The sequence below is a fragment of the Mesocricetus auratus genome, unplaced genomic scaffold (genome assembly GCF_017639785.1).
Source record: "Mesocricetus auratus isolate SY011 unplaced genomic scaffold, BCM_Maur_2.0 Super-Scaffold_100011, whole genome shotgun sequence".
Taxonomy (NCBI): Eukaryota; Metazoa; Chordata; class Mammalia; order Rodentia; family Cricetidae; genus Mesocricetus; species Mesocricetus auratus.
This window is the reverse complement of record NW_024429195.1, coordinates 10,012,239-10,039,820: the sequence shown is the minus strand read 5'-3', so window position 1 is coordinate 10,039,820 and position 27,582 is coordinate 10,012,239. Positions and strand designations below refer to the sequence as shown.

Genomic DNA, 27,582 nt, shown 5'->3' with positions numbered 1-27,582 from the left:
TTTTTCTGTGTCCTGCAGAAAGTCTCGTAGACTCTTCCATGAAGTAGGAACCCTGTAAGACTGAGTTCAGCAGTCACTTTCCTGTGGGTCCTGCATGTCCAGATTATACAACAACCGTCAAGCAGTCCAGGCAAGAGCAGTTTCTTGCCCAAATGGCTAATCTTGCCATGTTGAAAGCAAACTCCATAACAAGTTTCTTCGATGCCCATCTTCCTCTCAAACGTAATAGGTTTTGCCAGGAGCAGACATTTCTCATTGTCAAGGAAAACCCTAAACCATTTTAAATGCCATTTCCTGAAGGTCTTTGAAAGGTTTGAAGACTATCTATCTATCTCAAATATATCTCTGTATATCTAGAAAATCTAACTTACCTAACTATAAGTTCTGACTGTTATAAGGAAATATCTATAATCTGTATTCAATTATGCATTATGTTTTAAAAGATCAGCATAAGCACAATACTTAATCAAGAGGAGAAATATACACATCACAAAATTGACCTTGAATTTGTCTCAATAAATGAAAAACCATACCCATACCATAATTCCCCTTTTTACCATTAAAAAGTGATTGGCTGTGATCATTAGCCAATTATAAACAATCCTATTTAAATGAAAGCAAAGATTTATAAACAGGATGGGAATTAGGACATCGCTCATTCCAAACTGCTTCGTGCTGGAAGGGGGCGCTGTTCATACCATGGGGATCATGACAAAACTCAGAAACCTGTGTAAGTCCTTATTTTCGTGGTCTGTAAAGCTGCATCATCTTAGCTGTTTCAGTTGTTGGAACACCTGGTCCACTGCTTCCGGGGGTCTTGGTTCGTCAAACCACAGAAGCCTGGAAGGAATCTTCAGCTTTTTATTGTCTGTAGAAACATAGAAACATAAATAAAAACTCCTTTTCCAAGTAACATATCCTTATACATAAATTTTGAAGTCAAGGCATTTTCAAAAGATGTAAGTTGAATTAATTCAGCAGCATTTATAATCAAGTGTACGTTAGCAGTTCCTTCCTGAGCAATCAAAAAACTGAAAAACACAATAGCATACAGTATCCAGACTCTCTGTGTATTTTCCATCTTTACATGGCTTATTTATTTATCTATTATTACTTTATTTCTTTTATCTTTATTTATTTTTCTCTGAGACAGGGTTTCTTTTTGGAAATCTGCCTGCCTCTGCCTCTGGAGCAATTCCTACTGGCGTGAGCCACCACAACCAGCTTTTCTATTTTTATTTGCCACTATGTCGTTTGTTTTTCTCTCTCAATCTTACGTATATTTTTAAACACACCGTAAGCCTTTAGAGGTTTTTCTTCATCCAAGTCTGACTTTACTGTAAATCTTTATGATTTTCTGGCCACGTGTCTTATCTGTTAAAACCGCCGCTGTTTAAACTGCTGTTTTTTTAAGATGGCGGGCGTAAGCATGACTCCAGCTGCCTGCTTGGAGATGTGGTCACTGCCACTTCCAGCTGTACGTACAACTTTTAAATTGTTAGCAAAGCCTCTTAAAAGAACCTTGTTGGCTTTGGTTTTTTTTTTTTTTAATGCTGAGTCAGGCCTTAAGGCTTGCTGCTAGCAAAACAGAGCCCACCTGAGAAAAATGCTGCTACCAAGAACCCATGTTTTTTTCCATTCTTTTGTTTCTAAAATTCCTTTAAAGCATTTGTCATTCTACGTGGAAATTCATCATCCCACTTCTGACACCATTATGTAAAGGGAAGCCTTTTTCCTTGAGAGAAGCCTTCCTGCCAGCCTGGTTCCAGAGCCGCATCAGTCCCAAATAACACACAGGAGGCTATATTAATTATGAAGCTGTTGGCCTTGCTTGTTTCTTACTGGCTAGCTCTGACTTAAGTATTTACGCCATAATTGTTAACCTAAGTATTTCTCGTATCGGAGAAATTTCCAGGCTTCCTACCTCATGGTGGTTACATCTCGACTCTCTGTGTTTCTCATACCCAGAATCCTCCTGGACTCCTAGTCCCACCTATCTTGGTTCCCTATTGGCCCAACAGTGCTTTATTGACATATACATGGGACTTCCCCATCAATAAGAGAAACACTAAGAGTCCCCGATTACCAGAACTACCAACGACAAAAATAAGAAACGTTCACTGAAAATGCAAACCTTTCTGAAAATAACTTTCAAACACATTTAAGATTTTGCATGACACGGGCCACAAACAAACAGGTGGGTGGATATCCAGACACGTAAACTAAAAAAAAAAAAAATTAATTAAACTCATGGGCTGGAGAGATGGTTCAGTGGGTAACAGCTTCTCTTCTAAAGGACCCAAGTTCAGTTCCCAGCACCCATGTTGGGCAACTCACACCTGTTTATACCTATACTTCTTAGGGAAAGTGATGCCATTTTCTTGTCTCTTGGGCACTCACATGCACGTGTCATATACACATGGACAGTTAAATAAAAGCAAAACCAGAAAGCAAGTATGTGTGCCTACCTGTGCAAGGAAAGGAGGAAGAGAGAGAATGTGTGTGTGCGTGTTGTGACATGCATACAAAGGATGGAAAACCAAGATCAATTTTCATTTTCCTCCTTGCTCAAGGCAGGATCTCTCTCATTTCCACCAGGATGTCCTCCAGCTTCCAAGTGATTCTTTTGTCTCTGCCTCCCATCTCCCCTTGGAATGCCAGGGGTGTTTGCTTGTTTATTTGAGACAGGGTCTCACTATGCAGCCTTGGCTGGTCTTGAACTCACTCTATAGGCCAGACTAGCCTCTGAACTCATAGAGATCTACCTGGCTCTGCTTCCTGAGTACAGGGATTGAAGGTGTGCACCACCACACCAAATCTTATGTCAGTGTTATTCACAACACTAAAATACCAAATCAAGCCGAGTGCTCATCAGTGAACGAGTGGACATAGCCCAGATGCTATAAATACACGCCAAGAGTTGCTGCCTCACAGCAGAGAATGAAGGCCTGTCATTTATGATAGCATAGACTGAACTGAAAGACATGGTGCTTAGTGAAATTAGCTGCATGATCTCACTAGAATGTTACAGTGTGTTGGCTAAAGCCAAGATTTAAAAAACTAAATAAAAATAAATGTCAAATTGACCTCAACAACAAAACCTGGCCCTGTGCTCTCTAAAAGAGCCCCTGCATTGAGGTGGCTGATCCTGACTGCCAACTTGACACACCTTGGCAGGCGACTCTCTCGTGAACTGCCTGTTATACTGACCTGTGGGTCATTTCCTGATTGATGACTGAGGTTGGAGGGCCCAGGTCACTGTGGGTGGGGCCACCCCTGGGTAGGTGGTCCTGGACTGTACAAGAAAGCAGACTAAGCCATCTGTAGGGATTAATCCAGTAAGCCAAGAAAGGAAGGGACTCAAGGCACGAACTGGGACAGAGGCCATGGGGCAACATTGCTTACTGGTTTCCCTTCTCTGCGTCCCTCCACGGTGGACTGTAAAGTGTAAGATGAAGTGAACTCCTTCCTTCCCAAGATGGTTTTGGCCGTGGTATTTTATTACAGCAGCAGAAGCCAAAACAGAACACACCTAAGACATGACTGTCTCACCCTGGACTGATAGTGGGCTGTGCAGGCCAAGCCATGCTGGTCCCTGCAGAACTCACCTGTGATATGCTACCAGGTCTATATGTGTATTGATTGGAGCTGAACGAGTCTTCCGGAGTTTATTGCTGCATCTACTGCGAAGATTTAAGACACTTTTTCTCCCACAGGGCTCTTTTTATAGAGCCTCTAAGAAGGAATCCCTGCCTTGCTTTTATTTTAGAAGTATTTCATGTCTTTGGGGTGGTTTGCTCATTTTTATCCTACCCTCCGGCATGATGAGGAACAGCAGAGACTAGTACAGAAAGCATTATGAGAACATGGACCCATCCTTACAATCCTCCCAACCACCCACCCAGACAGTCCTGTCTACAGCCTTGGCTAGCCTGGAAGTCACTACAGAGTCCAGCCTGGTCTCCAACTTGCAGTAATCCTCCTGCCTCTGCTTCCCAAGAGCTGGGGTTACAGGTGTGCAACACACTTGGCTCTTGTTAGTGTCTATGCTCCCTCCTTTCTGAACCCCCAAACAAGGAAGCCCCTGATCACACTTTGTGTTTTCTTGACTTTGTGTGAGTGAAACCATGGAGAAGCTATTTTTCTTGCCCAGTTTTTCTGAACGGATCAAATTTATTCTGACATTTGCTTGTGTATTTATTCCTATGCATTTCTACATACTGTCATACTGTGTTGTTGTAAGACAGATGGCTACACTTCTGCCTTAATGTTGAGTAGAAGTCATAAGAGCTGACATCCGGCTGGAGGAGTGACTCGGCAGTTAACAGCCCTGGTGGCTCTTGTGGAAGATCAGCGTTCGGTCCCCAGCACCCATGTTGGGTGACTCATAGCCATCTGTGGTTCCAGCACCAGAAGATCTAGAGCCCTGGTCCCTGAGAAGACTTACACTCATGTATGCAGACACATGTGCACACACATGATTAAAAATAAAATACTTTAAAAAATAATTGAATTTCTGGTCTTGTTCCTGATCTTGGGGCAACGCATTCAATCTTTTAATTCTGAACACACCTGAGTGTTTTTGAAGGTGCCCTTTTTATGTGGAGACATCTCAGGAACTTAGTGCATATGCTTAGAAGCACTCAATATGGGTGGATGGATATTGGGATTTGCTAAATGCTTCTCTGGTCTATTGAATGATTATAGAAATTCAAATTTAAATTTTTATTTTCATTTCTTTTCCTACAGAGTAAATTCATTGCTTGATTTGTGGATGTTAAATTGACTTTGCATTCTTGGAATAAGACCCACTTGACTCTACAAGCTGTGAAATATAATCCTTTATATTGTTGATTTCCTAGAACTCGGTTTAGAAATTTTGCATCTGTCATCATGAGTTGCATATATTCTCTATCTCTCTGTCTCTCCCTCTCTCTCTCTGTATTTGATATTGTCTCTATAAATTATTCGTTATTTGTTTTTCTGGAAGTATCTGTATTAATTATTCTTTAATTGTCTCACATAGTTCATCAGGAAAATCACTTGGAGTTTTCTTTGTAGGAAGGCTTTTTAAAGTACGAATTCAATATCTTGGATAAAGGATTACTTCAGGTTTTATTTCTTCTTGAATGAGTTTTGATCATTTCCATAAAGTTATTCTTAATATTTCCTAATGATACTTTTCATCTTTACAAGGCCTGCAGTGACAGACCCTTTTATAAACTGAAGTTGCTCATTGTTTGTAACCCCTCCCCTGATTTGTATACCAGGTCTCTGCGGGGTTTGCACCCTTCTGTTTTCCAAAAGCTTTTGGGTTCACTGATTTTCCTTTATTGTTTCTACATAATTAAATGTTTCTCTGGATTTTTTAGCCTTTCCTTTGCTTGTTTGGGTTTAATTTGGAAAACCAGTTAGAAATACTGCAGCTATTCATGGAGATGTCTGTGGAATTTGATTATTCATGTACCTGTAGTTTTAGAAATAACACTGAGTTCTCGAGGAAGCATATTTTTTGCTCCTTTATTGGTAGCAGCTCTAGTCTCCTTCCAGTTTCTGCAGTGAACATCATGACTAAAAAAGCAATTTGGGGAGGAGGGGGTTTATTTCAACTTACACTTCCAGGTAACAGTCCATCAGTGAAGGAAGTCATGGCAGGAATACAGACAGGAGCGAAGGCAGGCCCCATGGAGGAGGGCTGCACAGTGGCTCTACCCCACGCGCTCTGTGACACAGTGCAGAACTCCCAGTCCAGGCATGGTAACACCCACAGTGGCCTGGAGCACTGCATCTATTAGCAATCACGAAAATACCAATAGGTTAGTGCATCTCTCAACCCTTTACCCGAGGGAGGTCCTGACAGTTTCTTTATCCACTCAGGTGTTGACAGACATCTAGGCTGGTTCCCAAGTGGACTCTGTGGACAGTGCTGCCATAAGCACAGGACTGTAAGTGTCTCTGTAGGGTGCTGACCTTGAGCCCTTTGCATATATTCCCAAGATTATCTGACTGTATGACAGCTCTGATTTTAGGTTTTTGAGGAACCTCCGTACTGATTTCCATAGTGGTTGCATCAGTTTATTCTCCCACCAGCAGTGTAAAGGGTTCATTTCCCTCTGAATCCTTACTGGAATTTGTTTTGAAAAGCTACCAATTTGCATTTCCAGGATGGCTGAAGATGCTGACCATGTCTTCACATAATCACTGAGAACTATCTGCTCAACTGGTTTGTCTGTTCACTGGATGGGTGATTTGGGGTTGGCTTTCCATTTAAATCTTTGAGTTCTTTATAGATCCTAGATATTAATCTTCCCTCTTTCTAGAGTGTGTTTCCTATTTTGTGTATGACTTTCATTGCTGTTCACCTAATACTGATACCAGAATACACTAACTTATCCTAGAAATGCATTTTGTGCAGAATTTTGTTAAGGTGAGAACTTGTAGGACATAATTAAGTTCTCTGAAAAGTAGTTTTGTGCAAACCTCATTCTCGAGAGCAATTTTCTTTAATGTGCAGATTAAACAGTGGCCACCACATTGAGGACTTCATCCCACTGTTGCTTGGCTTCTATTTCCTTCCTTTTTAGAGCAGGTGATAATCAACATTTGCAGCTCTTACATTTTGTAAACTCACAGTGAACACTGAATTAGCAGATCCCTGGCCACAGTGTCTGAAGAGAACTCAGGTTCATGTTCCCATAAGCTTCGGATCACATTTCATTAAGTAATTAATATATAACATTATTTGTTGTCTCCTTCTATCTAAAGATACAATCTTTTTGTTATTGTTTGATTTGATGTATATGAGTGTCAGCATGTAGGCATGTGCACCATGTGCATGCAGTACCTGACGTAGCCAGAAGAGGGTGTCAGATTCCCCTGGAAATGGAGTTACAAACCATTGTGAGCCATGTGGGTGTTAGGAACTGAATCCAGGTCTTCTGCAAGAGCATCCAGTGCTCTTAAACGGTGGGCCACCTCTCCAGCGCCTAAAGACAACATCTTTAACACATCATTAACACCGTATCATAACTTATGTCTGCATGGAGTTTCTTTGAATTTTCGTTGTAAAGGAAGGCTCTGTAATGATGACCTCCAAACATTTGAGACAGCGAAAACTACGAACAAAATCCTTGAAGATGGGGGCAAATATGGCATTAAATAGACTGTCTAAACGTACACATTTATAGGCATTAAATAGACTGTCGAAACATACGCATTTATAGGCATTAAATAGACTGTCTAAACGTATGCATTTATAAGGCTGAAGCAAGGCGAGCCTCAATGAAGCGAGTGTGTGCAGTAACTCAGACAGCTTGTCGCTTTCTACGCGCTTCTGAATGGCCATCAAAGTTCTGTGAGTGTCTGCTGAAGATTCCGAATAAATTTAACAAGGAGAAAGAGAAGCAAGTGCAGACCCAGCGAGCAGACGCCCTTGTAACGGACGCTCTTCCTGCTCAAGGCTCATCCCCCTGCCTCGGTGCTCTAGCCATTTGCACATTCGTTTGGCTCACGTTCTCACATTTTTAGGAACATCATATTCAGGGCTTAATGTCATTCATTAACTCTTAAAATGTCCAGCCGTGTTAACAATATTTCCTCTCCAGTTCTGTCTCTTGTGTCTCTATCGGGACTTTAACTAGATATATTTTTGAGCATTGTCCCTTATCAGTTATGACTCTTACTTTTTAGTTCATGTCTTCCATGTCTTTCTCTCTCTGTGTTACATTGGAGATTAACTTTTTAAATCTACTTCCTAGTGTTCTAAGCATTTCCTTCCATTTTGCCAGAGATGCTCATAAAGACATTGTTCAGATTTTAGTAATGTTAATATATTTATAACTACTCTTGACTTAAAAAAACACAGTTATTTTTTAAATAGTCCCTTCTTACAATCCTTTTCATAAGCCCAGTTTTTTTTTTTTTTGGTTTTTACAAGACAGGGTTTCTCTGTATTGTTTTGGAGGCTATCGGTCCAGCCCGGCCTCGAACTCACAGAGATCTGCCGGCCTCTGCCTCCCGAGTGCTGGGATTAAAGGCGTGCGCCACCACTACCCGGCCTAGCCCAGTTATTAAAATCTGCAATTCTAATCTTTTTTCTATCTCTTTAATCATATAAATATATAAAACATACATGCTTTTTATTTATTTTTATGTATGTTCACGTGTGTGAGCATCGTGAGCTTATGTGCAGCACATGTGCGAAGACTACGGAGTCCAGAAGCATTGAATCCCCTCAAACTGTAGTTGCAGACAATTGTGAGTTGCCATGTGAATGCTGGGACTCAAATCCAGGTCCTCTGGCAGAACAGCCAGTGTCCTTAACCACTGAGCCACCTCTCCAGCTTCTATGTGCACTTGATATCTCTCGGTTGATAATACTATTGCCAGGGCTAACTTTAGTTTTGTTCCTATTTGGTTCCTGCTCATATTTATTCATAACACTCTTTTACTGATCTATTTTGTCTTTATACCACTTTAAAACCACCAACCTTAGTCCTCAGGAATGTACAACTTTTTGCCGCCTATGTTCACGGCATGTTTCCTCAGTAAGGGTTATAGTTAATTTCCCTCTGCATGTCTGGTTTCATTTTAGACTGAACTAATAAGTAGATTTCAGGTTTGGATAGTTAGCTCACAGATCCATATGAGGATTTGCTTGTATATCTAAATTCTTAGGGAATGTTGTCTTCCTCTGTCCAGCACCAGACATTGATACAGCAACATCCCGAGGGTATAGCTGTCTGAGGTCACAGCTCTATGAGGTTTCTGGGTCAGCTTTTCATGCTTCGCCTTAAAACTATAAGAGCAGAAGCCCAGAGCACTCAGGTCAACCCCAATCTAGCTTCTTCCTTATCTCTGTGTATATCTGCTATTTGAGCCACACCTTCTGAATTAAAAACAAATGACAACACCAATAAAAATCCCCACAGTCCTATCTGGTGGCCTCCAATTTTATTGGAACCAAGGATGGAATACATTTCCGAGTCTCTGTCACATGCATCTGTAGGGAGAGATCTCACATACCTGTAGCGCTGACCATGCCCTAAGGTCTCTCCCTACATGCATCTGTGTGCATTAGGGTTTGAAAGTTCCCAGCAAGATGGGTGAAAGAGCAAGTTTCATTCTGTGCCCAGTTCTCAGAAGGATTTCCTTCGAAGACTTTCAAAGCAGGAAGTGTTAATGGCAGCAGCAGACTAACAGGATGCATGAAGAAACGTACACCACCCTCTTTCTCCCCTCATCTCCAAGCGGCAGATGTTGATACTTCAGGTGTATGCTTGTCTTCTTAATCTTATAAACTCGCAGGATCATATTGCAAACAGATACATAATGCAGGTTTTCTTTATTTTCATTGCCCAACAATGCTTACCTTGTATGCATTTCTATAGCTCTGCTTTTCATAGGCCAGAATAACACATTCATTCTTGTCAGTACACATAGCCTAACACACATCCTTCGTAGCAGGGTGATATTCTATAGCTCACTATATTCTGAAGCTCTGTACTCAGCCAAGTACAGAAATTAGCATCTGTGTACTCAGTCTGCGTAGACAGAGGCTTTTAATTCTGTAGGGTGATGTTTCCTGGGTCCAAGGCTCCACTTACTTATAATTTACTTTCCAAAGAGAATTATCACAGTTGTATCAGGATCTCTGTCTCTCACATTTTTACCAGAAATTCTTATCAGTCTCTCCAATGAGAGAAAATGAAGTTCATTTCAGCCTTATTTACAATGACCTGAACTTTCAGTTAGGAACCAGAAACTTTTGTTGGACCCAAGCCTTTCAAATATTTTCTCCCAGTCTGTCATTGTCTTTTGACTTTGTACCTGACATATGGAAAATTTTAATCAGCTCTATTGAGTTTAAAATGAAAAATTTGGGGTATGTAATGTGGTGAGTTTTGACAAATAGATATTGCCATGTAGCCAGACTCCAATGATGGTATAGAATATTTCCTTTATCTTCCAAATTTCATGTGTGTCCTTTACAGTCAACCTTCTCCAAACTACAGCCCCTGTCACCACTGACTCTTTTCTTCATTTTCTAGGTTTTTTATATAAGTAGAGTTAAGGGTAAACTGTCTTGGGCCAGACTTCCTTCACTTAATGCCTTATTTTTCTGCTTGACAGCCATGGCATTGTATGTTATGTGGTCCTGTTTGCCCATTTTAAATATAGTTGAACAGTGTTTATTGTATGGCGGTACCACAATTTGTTTATCCATTTACCATGAGATGGACATTTGGATAGGTTTTAGCCACTATGAATAAAGCTTCCATGAAAATTTGCTTGCCAGCCTCTGTGCCCAGGAATGGAATTGTTGGGTGGCAGGGTGACTGTAGACTTGAGAAACCAGCAAATTACTTTTCAACATAGTTGTATTACTTTATATCTTGATGAGCAGCAGCAACACATTCCAGTAGAAACTCTTTGCTCGTCTACAACACTCCAAGCATCTTACTGTGGGTCGCTGTTGGGGCTGTACTGGTGTCTCATCATGGCTTTGTTTCACATTCTCCTGGTGACTAATGATGTTGAACACTCATGTCCTCTTGTGTGGTATATTTCTTAAAATAGCGCCTCTGTTATTTTTTTATTGTTGACCTATATGGGATCTTTATTCTGAACCTGAGAATTTTTATCAGCTTGTTTTGGAAATCATTTATACTTTATATCATTTTCTCTTTCTTAGGAGTTGTATAAGAGTGAAGAGTGTAGTAAGCTTTAACATTTTGTGGAAAATAAGTTAGTGACTTCTGTATGGCTTATGATTTGCATTTTTTCCAACAACCTCTGTGTAGCCAAAGGTCACAAAGAGTTTATTTCCTTCATAATTTGTTTGAGAGATTTTATAGCATACACACTTTTGGTTATGTCTGATGTGTTTTGAGTTAATTATTAAGTGAAAAAAGTCTAAGCATTAATATGTTAGCATCCTACATTTTTTTCTATTTAAAATTACAGTGTTAACATATGCACATGGGGGAGAAACAGTTTAGAAAAACATACACATGTTTTGAGTTTTTTTTTTACTTTAGAAGTTTATCAGCATTGGAATTATAGCAAGTGTTCCATTACTTTTCCCAGAACTGGGCTTTAATCCAGGACCTTACTGAAGTGCTCTTCTACTAAGCTACATGCCTTACCCCCTTACAAGATTGCCTGACCCAAGGACCACAGACTGCTAGGTATGATTGGGGCTCCACTGTAAACTGAGTTAAACATTATGTGATGCTTTTGGAACACAACTGGGAAGTTCGTCAGAACGGATTTTACATGGTGACACAGTGTTTTGATACCTGGAAGATACTTCTAAGAATCCGTTTCAAGGGCTAGGGAATGACTAAATGTGTAAAGTACTTGATGCACAAGCATGAGATCATGTGTTAAAATTACCAGCATCCATGTAAAAAATCCGGGTGTGGCGGCATGCTCTTGTAACTCCAACAGTGGGGCAGAGAGATAGACAAATCTTGTATCAAAGATACCCTTGCTTCCATACATAGCTGCACAAGCAAGTGTACTCACACACTTGTGTACTTAAGTACACACACACACACACACACATGAATCTACTTTTAAAATTTGAAATTACACTGAATAAAAGTTAAACTTACTTAAGTTTTATATTTTACTGGACACCTTGGGATTTGTCAAAACAGGCTCAAGGCTCTTCAGCTGTATTGATGAAGTTCTTCAGCTGGTAGACAGATCCAGTGAAAGGATATTCACTACTTTCTGAGCCTCAGGTTCAAAAATTTGTGGTGTTTCTGGTGAAATTCGCTGCACTGCAGAGTGCTAACACAGCTGTTATGTCTTCTTAAGTATCCCATTTGTGCTTTATAGGAGCTCCGAGGGTCCACAGGAAGTGCTAATTAGCAAAGATGTAGATTTTAATACAAGAGCTTTCATGAATACAATGAGGGGATTATTTGTCTTTTTGACAAACTTCTGGCAGAAGGTAGTCAAAGAAAACCCCACTCTAAGTAGCAGCTATCTTTAGGTTAATTTTAGGTTCCTTAAATCCTTCATCATTTGAGGGATTACTCCATATAAGAGACTTGAGGGACAGCTCAGTTAGTCAACTTTTCTGTGAGGGCGTGAAGACCCAAGTTCAATCATTGGCATGAACAGAGCTTGGTGGCTTGCACTTGTAACCCCAGCACTGGGACAGGTGGATCCCTGGGGTGTCTAACCAAGCAACTTAGCCTTATCAGCAAACCCCAGGGACAGTGACAAATCCTCTTCTCATGAAACAAGGGACTGGTGCCCTGAGGAGCACACTTGAGGCTCCCTCTTGCTTCCATATGCAAGCACACTCATAAACACACAAAGTATACAAATATACACTTGAAATATTTCCCACCGAAATGGCTGCATAGAGAACGGCCTGGAAACCAGCATGACGTGGATTATTACACTCAGAGACGTCATATTTGAGCAACAGGCTTCCAAAGTTGTGTGGACCTTAATATACTCATAATCTCAGACCCAAAGACTGTGGGTGGTGACTGAAGTTTCCCTTCCACCCCTCTCCAGCTACGACCTGGACATTAAGATGGTTCTCATACTCTTCCCCTTCTCCACTTTTCTCTAACACAGCCAGAAAAGCTAGAAGCACTTTCAAATGTTCACATCGGATTGCAATACCTTTTCTGCTTAAAAGCCTTCAGCAATGTTCCTCGTTCCGTCGGAGCCCCTGAAGCTCCCGTGCACGGCAACTCTCTCCGCTGCCTCACTCCACTCTTCCCTTCCACGGGCCCCGGGTGCCCCGTCCCGCTTTTGTTCCCCTAGTACCTAACTGCATCCTTCTGATGGAAAGAGTACTCTACCCCCTATTGTGAAGCTAGTTCTGGGTCTTACACATGCCACTTCTTCACTAGGCACGGGGAAGATAAGCCTCTTTTTCTTCTTCGTAGCGGGACCTAAATGATTATTTGTGCAAGCTAGGTTTAACATTAGATTCCCGGCCACAGTAAGGCACGTTTCTTACAACTCTCACGATCGAGTTACTCTCGCCAACGCAGAGGCTGACGTGTTGGAGAGATACAGAACTTATTTGTTGGATGGATGATGGCCCGGCAGATAGACATGTCTTCCACATGGCGGCACCAAGCAGGTAATCCTAGGTGTACACATGTGAGTTTTTGATACCGTTGGATCTCTCTGTGTTTACTTGTGACAGAGACCATGTCGAGCTACATAATTACCCAAGTGCATTGAGAGCGCTATTGGGCACCAACCACTACCTGCAGAGAGAGAACCACCTGGGACCATGTTCCTGCTGAAAGCTCTCAGTAGCAACTGAGATGAGGGCCTTGGTGCCCTGCCCATCAACCTGATGGGCAGCTGAAGGGGGTAACTAGATGCAAGGTATTATAATCAGAGTCCAAAAATGTCTCACATCGCAGATCCGGAAGTATAACTTAGAGGAAATTAGAGAGAACCCTGGGCTCCCTGAACGTAACTAAGCAGATTTGGAATGAGGAATCTTAAGACCGAAACCTGAGTGGCATGGGAATTCTAATTCACCAGCTGAGCCACAAAAACTGGAAAATCTAGAGCACCCTGAACAGCCTGCAGGCACATCAGCAGGTGGGGGAGCCCTTTCCCAGTGACTGTGGTCTAACCCTCTCCCAGACAGCAGGGCCTGGTCGCCCGAGAGTCTTCTTAGCAGCTTGACTTGTCTGAGAGGGACTCTTGGTTGTTTTTGCTTACCCTGGCAGGGAGGAGCTTGGTGAATCTGGTCAGTTTGGGGACTTTCTGAAGCTAATTTGAGCCATTCACCTTCCTGATTAAGGAGCTTCCGTCTCAGAGGAGGCTGTTACCTAACCGTGGGGAGGATTTAAAAGAAAACATTAAATTGGATGAGGAGGGAGGTGAGGGTGAATTGAGGAGAAATTATGGAAGAGGGGGATGAACGTGATCAGAGTACCTTATGTGGAATTCTCAAAGAATAAAAATTTTGTCTTAAAGAAGAAATACAAGTAAACAATTCCTTGAATTATTCACTTAGGGTTACATTTCATTAAAATTAAAAATTATTAATGACTGTGAATGACATGTTCTAAAGGCTTAAGCTTCTTCGGAATAACCGTAGGCTTTACTCTCGTCAGGTCCCTGGTGTGGGTCACCCAGCCTGCTTTGCTGCTGTGATATGTGGCCAGGGTGCTGCAAGGCTTCTGCATCCAATCACCTGTCACTTGTATTCTAGTTTTGGGACAGGGTAAGTGAGGCCTAGAGACTTTCCCACTGAAGCAGTCAAGGACAATCTTGCTTCTTTTTTATACGTTAGCTTCACTTTTCAAGTAAAACCCTAGACAAAGGTAAGATGAGGTTTGGTTATAAGAAATGATTAATAAGTTACTCTGAGGGGGCTGGGGACACAGCTTAATAGATAAGAGCACTTGTCCTTCTGCGAAAGACCGGGGTTCAGTGCCCAGCACCCACACAGTGGCTCACAACCACTTGCAACCCCAGCTCCGGGGGGTGTGGCATCCTCTTCTGAACTCCAGAGCCACTGCACATGTGTGAATATATCCATGCAGGCAAGCATCCATACACAGAATTAAATACATATTTAGAAAATGAAATGACCTGACTGCAGGTCCATGGTGGCTGGGGTGGGGACAGGACTACAGAGTTAGGCACTTGGCAGAAATCACTCTGCATTTGTCACTGACAAGAGAAATAGAGACCTTGGTTTCTGGTCTCAATAAAACAGACTTGGTTTCTGTCAATCTCTTGACTTACCCCTGGGTACTGAATTTTGCACTCGGATTTGAAGAAGCTGAGCATGGTATTTTTTGCATCTAGCTAATTTGGTGAGTTTAGTTCATGCTTATCCCTGGCCTATTAAGTAGCTCAAATGTAAATATCCCATCACTTGTTGAATATGTAACAGGCATTTCATTTAACTGCAATTTCTAACTTTTAGCAACAATAAAGAGAAAAATACATAACTGGGCTTAGTGGGCAGGAGATAAAATGATTTTGAATTTTCAATTGAATCTTGCAGAGTCAGAAAGACAAACAAATATGTATATTGGCATATGTCTATGTATTGGCTAGCAGAAGTTCTCAGTATGTGGGCCGTGACCCCTTTGGGAGGGACTCAAACAACCTCTTTACCAGGGACGCATTAGAACATCAGAAAACACAGACTCTTAAAATTAGTTATTACAAATAACAATGGAGCAATTTTATAGTGTGTGGGGTTCATCACAGCAAGAGGAAGTGTATTAAATGGTCACAGGATTAAGGGTGAGAACTACTAGATATTTGTTGTCGTTGGTTTTGTTTGTTTGGTTTAATATCCAGGTTGTAAACTGAATCAAGCCAAGGCTTCATAGATACTCTGGATGGGCTCCCAATGCCTGGACTTGGCTCCAAAGGATACTTTTATCCTGAGGAATCTGTGAACATCTGGGCTCTGAGAACATTCTTGTCTTGGGAGGGAAGGCTTGTGTAAGCTTTTGGGACTTTCCATCCTGACAGGCTGCCTGCCAGTCTTGGTAGCCAAGAGGCCTCCAAGAGTAAAGTGTGACCCTTAAGTTATCAAAGGCTTATTGTGAAATAAAGCCCTTAGCAGGAGGTCAACTGTCACTCACATCTTTGGGTCGCAGACGATAAGCGGGATGTGGGGCGTCTCATGTAGGGGTACCGACGGTTACATCACAGCGCTTAGCTTGAAGGATCCAGATCTGGTCCCCGGGAGGTCAGAAAAAGCGGTTTTGAGGGGCTACCCCCACTGCTTCCCTAATCCGGGGAAGAGTGTATCAAATCATGATTCCATACTAGAAGGTACAGGTGTGTGTGTGTGTGTGTGTGTGTGTGTGTGTGTGTGTGTGTGTGTGTGTTTGGGGGTCCTCCTTTAAGGAAGGCAACCTCAATTTTGGATCACCTCTCTGTTTTGCACAAGTCCTGGCTCAGACCCATCCCTGTCCGTATTCTCTTTCTCGGTCCTCTCGACCATCATCCATCCAATGAGCCCCCATCCTCTGGCAAGTCCTTCTAGGGACGTGAGACGCTTCGGGGCTGTTCAGGCAAGTCAGATCACCAAGATCATGCAGCCAGGAGCCTGGCTAAAGGAGGGAGGAGGACCCTGAAAGCAGCCACGGTGGGTGCGCCCTGCCAAGGAGGGCGGAGGGCGGAGCAGGAGAAGGGAGGGCGTGAGAGCGAGTGAGACACAAGAAAAGCTTGCGCGCCACCGCCCTCCTCGGGAGAGAGCTGGAGTGAGGCTGAGCAGAGAACCGCATTTCAATGAGGACCAGCCCCGGCGCATCCGTGCACTAGCGGCTGCAACCCAGACGCCCGTGCTCCGCAGCCCCAGCCGCGCCCAGCCCGGCGAGGACAGCTCCAGCAGCCGGCCACAGACAATCCAGCGGCCACCAGCGACCGGTGCGTGCTTTGCCTGAGCTGGGGAAGGAGTGGGCAGGCCCCGCGGTGCCATCTGCCCGCAGCCCTGGTGGCCCTGGCCCAGGGTGGACCCCACTGGGTGGCAGCCGCCCCGCCCGCCGTTCCTCGAAAGGTGGCTGCCTAGGGCTGGCCAGTCAGAACCGGCCCGGGGCGTTGTGTGTCCGCGGCCTCGGGGCTGCTGGCTCTAGCTTCTTTTGTCTGGTGCCACCCAGCTTTAAATACGGAATCTGGCAAGCTGGGCCCGCCAGGCTTTCCATCGCCTTGTTGTTGGAGATGGAGAGCCCGGGGCTGAGGATCTGGGAGAGGCGCTTGTCATTGTCAGGACTGGCCGTGGAGCTAGGACCAAGAGGGCTAGGAAGGAGTGGCTGGGCCTGGATTCTTATTGTGTGCATGCTGCGTTCGTTCCGGAGTGCCCAGGAGAGGGGCATGTGCCTGGTGATGAAGACTGCAGTGTGGGTGTCGCTAGTACCTTTATGCATGGTCTCAAGTTCCTCTGGGGACAGCCAGGCAGCCTCGTGTACGAATTAGTACCTGCAGTGCTGAAAGCATGCCGCGAGGAAAAGACATTTTCCTCCTAGGGGGAGCGCACACACAGCGCCGCATTGCCCCACAAAAGAGGCTGCTTTTGAAAACCAGGTTTTGCGAGGCATCACTGCTGGATTTGGCAAGGAAATGCTCGTGGATGAAAGAAGCCACAAGAAGGTTTCATTCAAACGGGCTCCCACTCTGAGTGCACCTGTGAATGTGTGCCCAGGTTACTGTGCACACACTCTCCGCTGCCACACTGCAGGGTGTTCCGCAAAAAGCGTGTCGTGACTGTTCCTAATATACCTCCTTTCAACGAGACAGGAAAGTAGGGCAGCATTTCAAGTATCGAATGTTGCATGAATGCAGGTTAGGAGGGATTTCAAGAGAGGTCATATGCAGGAAATTTTTTTAAAAGATGCTTATTTGGGGTGGTCACGCTCAGAAGATACACGCGTGCGTCTTTTAGTCCATGCATCTCTATTCACCCGAATCCTAATCTGACTGCATTTCCAGATGTGATAGTTCGGGTTTGTGCTAGATTCGTGTGTGTGTGTGCGTGTGTGTGTGTGTGTGTGTGTGTGTGTGTCTAAATTGCTGAAATAGGAGCTCATTTACACAGAGAAAGGGGATATGTATGTATGTATGTATGTATGTATGTATGTGTGTGTGTATGAATGTATGTATGTATTCCTCAGAATGGGGAGAAATCCCACAAAGAACAATGGTGCTTTTCTGGCTTTGTGATATTTATGGGAAATGTTCACATTCTTCTCCACCCATGATTTGTGGTGTCTGTGGCTGAGGGTTGCAAGTACCTTCCTGGTGCCAGTATGCATGTATCCAGAAACCTCCTATCACCCATAGTCTGTGAATGCTGGTCCAGTGTGTTCCAGCCAACATCCTCTACAGGAAGTGCGAATCTGTGGAAGCTCAGAGAATTTTCTTCTGGGGTTCTTGGTTCACATGTATGACTAAGGAGGCAAGGAGAGAGCACCTGCTTTCACACCACGCATGACTTCCAGAAGACTCAAGTGTGTAGGGCGGGCTTTGACCTTCACTTAGTGAGAGCTGTGGCCTTGACAGCAATTGTACTTAGAGCAGAGCTCTGCACCATCCCTGCCTGCCTGCTCACGGATGGGAACCGGGAGAGGCAATCCCTGCCCTGAATGAACCCATGACTAAACCAAAGGAACTCTTCTCTTCTTTAAGTAAATTTTTTTCCCACTTGGTTTGGATTCTTGTTCCCAAAAGCATTCCCAGCTCAAACAACTGCCAACACTTGTTGACAACTGTGAACTGCTTAAGACTCTGCGAGTTTGATTTTCACTGTCTCTGGTTACAACCCTGCGTCACCCTTTCCTAGGCCCCTGTTAATTCCCTTTTATTTTTATCTACTTGGGAAGAAGCCTCTAGGAATGGAAGGAAGGCCAATGCCTTTAAAAAGGAAACAAGCCCAATCAAAGGCCACGTCAGCCTTTGTCACTTAGGAAGTTCTGGAGCTTGATAAGTGGGCTCAACATAGCAGTCTCCTCCGGTCCCTCCCCTTCTTCTCCCCCTCCTCTCCTCCCTTTCTTCCTTCTCCCCCTCCTCCCTTTCCTCAACCCACACACCTCTGTGAAGACAGATTACTTAACAAATATGTAGACAAAGTAGGAGCTGGTACCAATGTAAGAATAGAATTTTGGTTCTGCTACACAGCTAACGCCTACAGGATTGGTCCCAGTGGTGACTGTTTTGAAGTTATTTATTTCAAAATCAACAAAACCAATTCACAGCTGGTAGGGTTTTAATAAAGATGCAAAAATAAGGTTACGATTGATTATTTGAGACCTGAGAGTCAGTTTTTATGTTTAAGGAAAGATGCAATGAACTCGAACTGGGGATTTTAGTCATACTGTGCTCCTTTTGTGCCCCAACTCCCCTCAGTGGACTTTACAACACAAGAGCTCCTTGCACAAAGTCACTGAGCTAGACAGCCGTGATAGCTTCAAAACTCATGTTTCCATGGGACCAAGGCCTAGTGTCAGAGAGCTGGGCCAAAGAGCTCCTAATTTGGAATCCAATAAAGCCAACTCCTTCAACTGTAGCTTGGAGACTCTGGGAAAATCCAGTTTTCCAGACCTAGCTTTGATGAGACTAACTGCTTTATGTGTGTTTTTAGAAGAGGTTTTTGTTTGTGACACTTCAGCACATTAAATAGCTGATCGCTGAATCTTAGGGTCACTGTACCCTGGACATCAATGTTGTTTTCTTTTGCTTCATTTCTAGACCAAAAATTCTCTAGCTATGATTTTGTGTATGGATTTTCTTACTGCAAGTTTTAGTTAACCAGCTAACTAGTTAGCTTAGAGCTTTTTGAGACAGGGTCTCAGTAAGACTTACTGAGCTGAGGATAGCCCGCCATGCTCGGGTTTATCACAGATCTTAAACTGAATTGGCTTACTGAGCTGATGCAAGCTTTTATGTAAACCCACTCTGAATGGCCCAGGGTTGTGAAGGGATAGTCACAGGAATACACAGCAGTTTTGATGAGTTTGGAGGAACTTTCCTTTGGTGACTTAGGAAGTACAAGGCAGAGCTTGGTCCTTCCTTTATAATTAACATTTTACTTCAGTGTGCCTAGAACTTTACCATTAAAAATGGACCCTTTCGAATGAGGCTTTTCCACTCTCCACACTGATCTTCCTGCAAGGAGCACAGTTCTTTGTCAGTAACTTCTAGCAAGAATGGCTTTGTCCCGCACAGCTCACCGAAAGCAGGGCCTCATAGAAAACAGAACGGGGACTGTGGCAGGACAGAGCTCTTTTCCAGAGGCAACCAAGTGCTTGCCTTGCAAGAGCAGGTTGGGGATGGCTCTGTTTCCACTAGCTCTCTCTCTCTTTTTTTTTTTTTGGAACTCACAGAGATCCGCCTGCCTCTGCCTCCCGAGTGCTGGGATTAAAGGCGTGCGCCACCAACGCCCGGCCCACTAGTTACCTCTTAAATAGAGAGCACATGCTGTTTAAGTAAATCAATGCTCATCATAAGCAAGCTTTGTGTCTATCAGTAGCTAATACGTGTGATGGAATAGGAGCTATTCTTATTCCCGTGTCTAAATTTCAAAGGTGCCAATCAAGTAGATTTGTCAGGCTACATAGTTAATACTGGGTCAACTGTGTATCAAGTAGATTTGTCAGCTTATATAGTTAATACTGGGTCAACTGTGTATCAAGTAGATTTGTCAGCTTATATAGTTAATACTGGGTCAACTGTGTATCAAGTAGATTTGTCAGGTTATATAGTTAATGCTGGGTCAACTGTGTATCAAGTAGATTTGTCAGCTTATATAGTTAATGCTGGGTCAACTTTGTTCAACAGCCACATTGAAGCCTTGACTTCCTTAACCAGAGAGATAGAGTGGCCTTTAGGTGGACAGGGGACAATACTGCCAAATAAGTGCGTCTTTCCTTAACTCCTCCTCTAACTCCTCCCCCTCTTTCTCTTCTCCTTCCCTTTGTCTTCCCCCTCCTCTTCCCCTCCCCCCTCTTTTTTTGTCATCTTCTCCTTTTAGCACATTTTATTATTAGGAACAAGCAAAAGGGTTGAGGTGAAGTCACTTTTTAGCAAATGGAACACATGTTTGTGTTTCTTAAAAGGAAATTGAACCTCCTGATTGGTTTAATGTCTTCTCCAGCTGACCACAGGGAGCTCACACGGATTAAAGCTCCTATAGTCTGGTCACCCTGCTTAGTACATGAAAGCTCACATTTTCCTACCTGCCTATGGGATTGGCACACTTCTGGGCACGGCTCACACGAGCCTTGTAGTTAGGCAAAGCTGGGGTCTGGGAGTGGGGGAGAATGTCCCTAACTGAAATATCTCTCAACTATATTACTTGGAGAAATGTAAGAGGAAATATCCCAGGCCTCAGTTTCTGTACTTATAAATATGCAGGTGACACCTCGGGAGGGTGTGGCTGCGGCCTGAGGGAGACAGCAGTGGGAGTGTGTATAACCAAACTGTGGTTGAGTAATAGGCTGTTACCACTGCGATGCGTTTTTTCTATTCCTTGCTTACCCTCCTCCTCCTTTTCTCCCACTCCACAACCCAAATACATCACCCGTCACTGCAATGTTTCCTCCCAGCTGCTCTCAGAGCCTCCCAGCCCACGATCTTCAGGTAACCGGGTCTGTATCTCTTTCTGGCGTTCGCAGGTTCCACACGCAAACCAGTCATGTCGTTCGGCAGAGATATGGAGTTGGAGCACTTTGATGAGCGGGACAAGGCGCAGAGGTACAGCAGGGGGTCCCGGGTGAACGGCCTGCCCAGTCCCACGCACAGTGCCCACTGCAGCTTCTACCGCACCCGCACGCTGCAGACACTCAGCTCCGAGAAGAAAGCTAAGAAGGTTCGATTCTACAGAAATGGTGACCGCTACTTCAAAGGGATTGTGTACGCCATCTCCCCAGACCGCTTCCGATCCTTTGAGGCCCTGCTGGCTGATTTGACCCGAACTCTCTCGGATAATGTGAATTTGCCCCAGGGGGTGAGAACCATCTACACCATCGATGGACTCAAGAAGATCTCCAGTCTGGACCAGCTGGTGGAAGGTGAGCTAGCCTTTGAGAATCCCTGGGGATGCTGTAGGCACCTGAGGCCACTGAGAGTCACTTGTATGTTAGCCCATGGCTCGGAGCCTCTTACAGTTTAACATACTTACACTGTAAAAATGAACAGAAAGTGAATTCTGATTAGCCAGGCAGCCCCTAATAATGACAGAAGGAAAAAGTGTCCCCAAAGCATCCTGTCTGCTTTCTCAAACCCATGTCGGGTTAACATTTTAAAGCTCGTATTTGTGTCTTCATTTGTATAGTTCAAGGTTGTTGCCAGACACCAATTGAACTTTTGGATCACAATGTCCAAAGGGTCTTGAAGTGAGGATATGAAATTTTAGAGTGGAGAGGGACCTTGGAAAGACATAAAGCCCATTCATTTTATCACTGGGGACCCAAGACCACAAAACTCAAATAGTATGTCTGTGGTTATACGATAAGTTAGTGGTGACCACTGGACCAAAAAAAAAATGAGGTCTTCTAAAAAGCTTTCCACTGGACACTTCCTGGGGAAGGTTATTATCTTCCTGTGGCGTTTGAGAACAAGAAGAAATTAGTCTGTTCGTATTATTTTAAAACCCAGTTCATTCTAGCAGATAGTCTGTTGTGGACATTTTATGTGAAAACAGGCCAGTGTGTTTTCAAGGATGAAGCTTTGGCCCATCATCATTTGAACCCAGTGTGGTGTCTTCCATCGCTGTAGGATTCATAACCAACTTTAGTGACTTTGGCTGCAATAACTGGTACTGCGTATCCCTCAGATTCCTTTGGAGAGGTCTTTCTGAGCTTAAGTTTTGAAGGTGAGGATGGAGTAGGGGGCACCATCAGACCAAATACTGTCCTACTGTCCCTCTGAATTCATCTTTCTTCCAGCAGGATTTGGCCAGGTCCCACTGTCCAGCTGGGTCCCCAGCTTGTATAGATGGCAGGGAGCATTCCATCCTGCCTGATTAGAGTCCAGGCTTGCAGCCACAGGGCTGCTCACAGGCGGAGCCCCCTTGTCTTCCTCTGTAGCTGGGGGCTGTGTGGGACTCCCCCTGCCCCCTCCCTCTGCAGGAGCGCCAGTCCATGAACAGCGTGACAGGACTGCTGTGGAGCAGCCTGAGCTCTGTGTATTTACTTTTCTGGAATTCACATCTCTTTGGTGGCTTGTCACCCCGCCAAGATGCCTGTGGCCTTGGCTTTTTTCCTTCTATTCAGAGGTCGTCGGTACTTCCAGCAAATTAAAGGGGAAGACTGACATGAAATCTCTCTGTCAACTTTGATTTTTGTGCCATGTCCTTTGTCTGACCTTGGCAAATACAAGGGAAAGTAAAAACATTTGGTAGTGTTTCCCGAGCGCTCTGTAGCAAGATCAGATGAGGCTGGTGTCTGACCTGTCACCAAGACGTCCTGTGTGGGGTAATGGCGCTGTAGAAAAATGTGCTCAGATCTTAGCATGGACTCAGATAGCTGGGGATTGATGCCTCACTCTACCCTAGAGTCGCTTATGTGGCATCTTAAAGGCAGGGGTACTTAGGCTTTTTCTGCCCAAAACTGCTCTGAACTTACCGTTCCCATCCGAGTGGCCTTGGGAAGTGGCTGGTGACGGTGCCCCTTCCTGGCAATGGCTGGTCACCACCATCTCTCCTCACTCTCCTGTTTCTTTAGCTCAGTACAGTGCCTGCTCTGAGCTGTCGCTGTCTTGGCTGAAGACAGTTACATTGGTTGAAGTTACTAAGCATGTGTCCAGCCCTAGCCAGAGCCCTCTTGAGTGTGTGAGACCTTGTGGTTTGCACAGACAGGGATCCCGGGTAACACACGGCAGGAAATGGTAGAGGTGGGACTGAACTCCGGATGGCAGGCCCTAAGATGTGTTTGCTCCTCCAAAAGGCACTTTGGGGCTTGCTTCAGTCTGTTCATTGTCTTCTGGTGTACTGGGAAGGCAGACATTCTAGTACAAATCTATGCAGAAACCACCTATTCCTGTGCCTGGTACTTGATCCCAATGAAATATTTTTCTTCTACTACTTCTTGGAAAACATTTTTTGCAAATGTTTTTATTATGCATTTAATTCTTTTTTTTTCTTTTTTTTTTTTTGGTTTTACGAGACAGGGTTTCTCTGTATTGTTTTGGAGGCTGTCCGTCCGGCCTGGCCTCAAACTCACAGAGATCCGCCTGCCTCTGCCTCCCAAGTGCTGGGATTAAAGGCGTGCGCCACCACCGCCTGGCATGCATTTAATTCTAAAAATGGAAACTGCTGATCTCAGAAATAGCCACCTTTTAAAAATATTTATTCATTTTAAATGTGTGGGTGATTTGTCTGCATATATGTATGTGCAGCATGTGTGGGTAGTGCTTGGAGAGACCAGAAGAGGGCATTGGACACCCTGAACCTGGCATTGCCGATGGTTGTGAGATGCCATGTGGCTGCTGGGAACAGAGCCTGGGTCCCCTAAAAGAGCAGCCAGCACTCTTAACCATTGAGTTGTCTTTACAGCTCCCCAAATCATCTTTTGTTTTCCCTCAATATTTCCCCCCAACCAATATAAGTTAACTGCTGGTAGAACATTCTGATGTTTAAAATTGTTTTAACTTTTTTTAATATACCTTTTTCTTCTGGTTGAATGGTATCTTTAGTGCCATGTGTGAGTCTACATATTTTTTTGAATTTTCAGTTAAAAACATGTTTTTATTCATAATACTGACAATTAGTGTGCAGCTGCACTTGGTGTTTAAATAGCTGGAAATTCATTGATATTTGCTTTTTCTTCTATTACTTTTTGCTTAGCTCATTAAAATGCAAAATGCTGCTTCATCCTCATTAGGCCCATATCCGTCACTTTACAAAGTAATTTACGCAAACATCAGTTCTCGATGTCAGCCTTCTACTTCCCCTCCCAGTACGACAAAGTTTGAGTTTTAATGTGAATCCCGTTAGTCAGTGTAGTGATGAGTGTGTTGGTCTTGCAATTATTTTTTTTTAAGGTTTGTTCCTTCTCGCTTGATCTCAGGCTAAAAATTCCAAGTAGCTATGACAAATGTGGGCTTTATTTATAAATCGCATGGGCACTTTCTCTGTTTTATTATTAGACCCTGATCACTATGCATAGGAGCGCTCCAGGCACACTGGTACAGTGGTTCTGAGCCCAGGCTGTGTGACAAGTGAATGTGCGTGTGTGCGAGCAAGTGGATGCGTGTGTGTATCTGTATCACATGTGCACGCCGACACGCGTGTACATGTGTGTACTTAAGGGTGTATTGGAGGTGACATTCCCAAGGATATGCTTTCAAAACGGTCTCCATGTGTTTTCACAAACCATGATGCTCCCTGAGGACAGCTGTTCTGCAGCCCTGTCTCGCCAGTGACTCACCTGGGGTGTGACCTCCTCCCCCAGTTTAGAGCCATTTTGAGTCTACTTTGGGGATACAGCTGTTGCGGAGAAATCAGAGTGCCACACCTAAATCCTCCAGACCCTTAGGAGAGAGATGCGGCAGGATCCTGAACAACGGCTGGCTGATTCCTCCCTTGCATTTACACGTGTGAGACAGCAGAACCAGAGCCTTTCCTTCTCAGGTCGCAAATGGCACAGATCCCGAGTCCTTGACCATCACCGAGTCCATGCATGTTGGGTCCGTGCTGTTAGAAGCAGAGCACCCACCTCTTCCTCCATTCCCACACGGTTCACCCAGCAGTTAAGTGGTTTTCTCCCGTGTTGACTTTCATTTGCCCGCCTTCCAGGGTGCTTTTCCTCTAATCTTGGTGTTCCTTCTTTGCTCTCTGTAGCTCATTTACTGGCCTCTCTCTGAAATGCCAAAAAAAAAATAAAAATTAATTTCTGGAAAGCTCTGAAGCAGGCTTTCCATAAAAGTCCCCATAGTGTAGTAGTCATGTCCCCCCCACCCCCGTCCTTTCTTAGTGTTACCAAGTGCATTACAATCTGCATGTAATCGACCCAGAATGGTAACTTTAAGTTCATCCCGTTCTTCTCCTTGGTTTTTACTTAACGTTATTTACCGTGGAGACTCTTTCCTATCAGTGACATTGAGAACAGTTACATCTGTTATTTACTTCACAGTATTCCTTGTATGAATGTACCTTAATTTACTTAACTGGCCTTCTCTTGATGAGGCTTTAAGATGTGCGCAGCCCTTTGCTGTTACGAATAGTATTAGAGTGTGCGCATACACACACACACACACACACACACACACACACACGTATATATGTATATGGCCCACTCATGTTGGTAGTTAACTTTAGGTTGGCTGCATAGAATAGTGTTATGTGAAGGAAAGACTATAGAGAATCCTGTCCATCTAAGTGGTTCCAGTTTCCACTCTGACCATCTCCAAGGGGATGATGTCATCAAATATCTAGTCATTTGCCAACATATCAAGAAAACAATTCTAATTATGGTTTTAATTTCCATAACCTCATGTGTTTAAGGGGCATTTATGTATTTTTCTATGCTTTTTGCTTTGTACCTTTAATCATTTTTCTGCCACATTAGTGTCATCTTTACCGACATAGGATGCATCTTTCTTTTAAAAGTATTAGCCCTTTGTTTTAATGAGTGAGTTTTTTTCTATATTCATCTTAACTTTGTTGACTATGTTTTCTGTCATGTAGATTTACAAAAAACTTATATCATCAAATATGCTAGTCTTTCAATTTACGGCTTTATTTTCATGTCGGCTGTGTGCTCTGAGGTCAAGAAGTCATGTGTCCTCATTTTCTTATTGCATTTTATTAAAACATTTTAATGGAGACAATATGGATATAATATGTGAGTTGAGGATTCAGTTTTACTGTTTTAAAATCAAATCATTTATATAAACTATAAATAGTTCATGTAGAAACTAACTTGGTCTCAGAGGTATCACAAGATGGATGCCTTATTCACCCCCGTTTGCTGTCTAACACAATGGATGGAGCAACGTAACACAGCAACTGAGTTCCCTCCGTTTTCCTGTGGAGGTTGGGGATTTTATTGCTGTTATGCAAACAGACACTGCATTTAGCTGCCATGTCTCTCTCTGTTGCTTCTGCCCAGTGAGGGCGGTCCTTGGGAGTTTGAGATTTTTGAATACTGGGTTGGTCTGATGGTTGATTTGATATTGACCATTTGGTATAGAGATTCTCCAGAAGTAACTCGACATCATTCTGAGGGTATTGTTTCAGAGAAATGTTTTGTCCACATGCCTTCTCCAGAGTCAACAACTTTGGGTAAATCTTTATTCTGAAGTTACTGTGTCCCTCTTGGCAATGAATAAAGATTGTAGGAGAACCTTTGAATCCTTGTAGACATATTGTCTCTCCTTGAGCTGCTGCTTCTACATCTGGGCATTTGTCAGTAGAACCGTGGTGGTTACTGCTGTGGTAATTTCTGTTTCCTTCTTTACCCACCACACTTCAGGCATGGTACCCTCCCTCCACTCTCCTGTCTCTGGGTCATTTTCTGTGAGCTTACCGGCTCCCATTGTTTTTAAGGCCACTACTAAATAATGGCCTGTTTCCTCAGACCAGACTTCTCTTCTGCACTCTGGCTGACTGGTTGTATTCCACTGAAATGATCCCTTAGTCTCTTCCAACTCAGCAGCGTCGATGGGAAATCCCCTTTGCCATTGTCCAGAATCTGTTTCTCTTCTGTTACAGACCTTTCCGGGTGATGTCACCACCAACTGGGTTACTAATATTTGCAAACTCCAAAAGGTCCTATGGTGAAACATAACCATTGATGTGATGGTGTAAAGAGACAGAAACTTTGTGACTAGGTAATGAGGATAGACTCACAAATTGAATTACATGCTTGATAAGAGAGGCCTATGGGAACTGCCTGGCTCATTCCCTCCTATGAAGGCACAGCAGGTGGTGCCATCTGCCAGGAAGGGGTCTTATGAATCCATCAGTCTTGATCTTGGTCAGCCACTTTCTGGAACCTCCAGAAAGAAATGCCCATGGAATTCTGACATAGATTTCTGCATGGAATAAGACACACCTAATTTAATGTCACCTGTGACTTCTCCCCCCTCTTACCTTTCAAATCCAAGATGACACCA

At 43.7% G+C, this 27,582-nt stretch overlaps 1 protein-coding gene across 10 annotated transcripts in view; it reads left to right on the top strand.

Annotated features, from left to right (window-relative positions):
* Nucleotides 1–16,189: 16,189 nt before the first annotated feature.
* Nucleotides 16,190–27,582, top strand: part of Dclk1 (doublecortin like kinase 1) — a 283,576-nt gene continuing 272,183 nt past the window's right edge. For 4 of the 10 annotated variants that reach the window (XM_040754409.1, XM_040754408.1, XM_040754410.1 and 1 more), the window contains exons 1-2: nucleotides 16,190–16,401; nucleotides 21,141–21,536. In XM_040754409.1, coding sequence (XP_040610343.1) covers nucleotides 21,161–21,536 — 376 coding nt within the window. In that variant the 5' untranslated portion in view covers nucleotides 16,190–16,401; nucleotides 21,141–21,160. The remainder of the gene's footprint in view (nucleotides 16,402–21,140; nucleotides 21,537–27,582) is intronic. The other 6 variants (XM_013118991.3, XM_040754407.1, XM_013118992.3 and 3 more) reach the window with 3 other exon arrangements.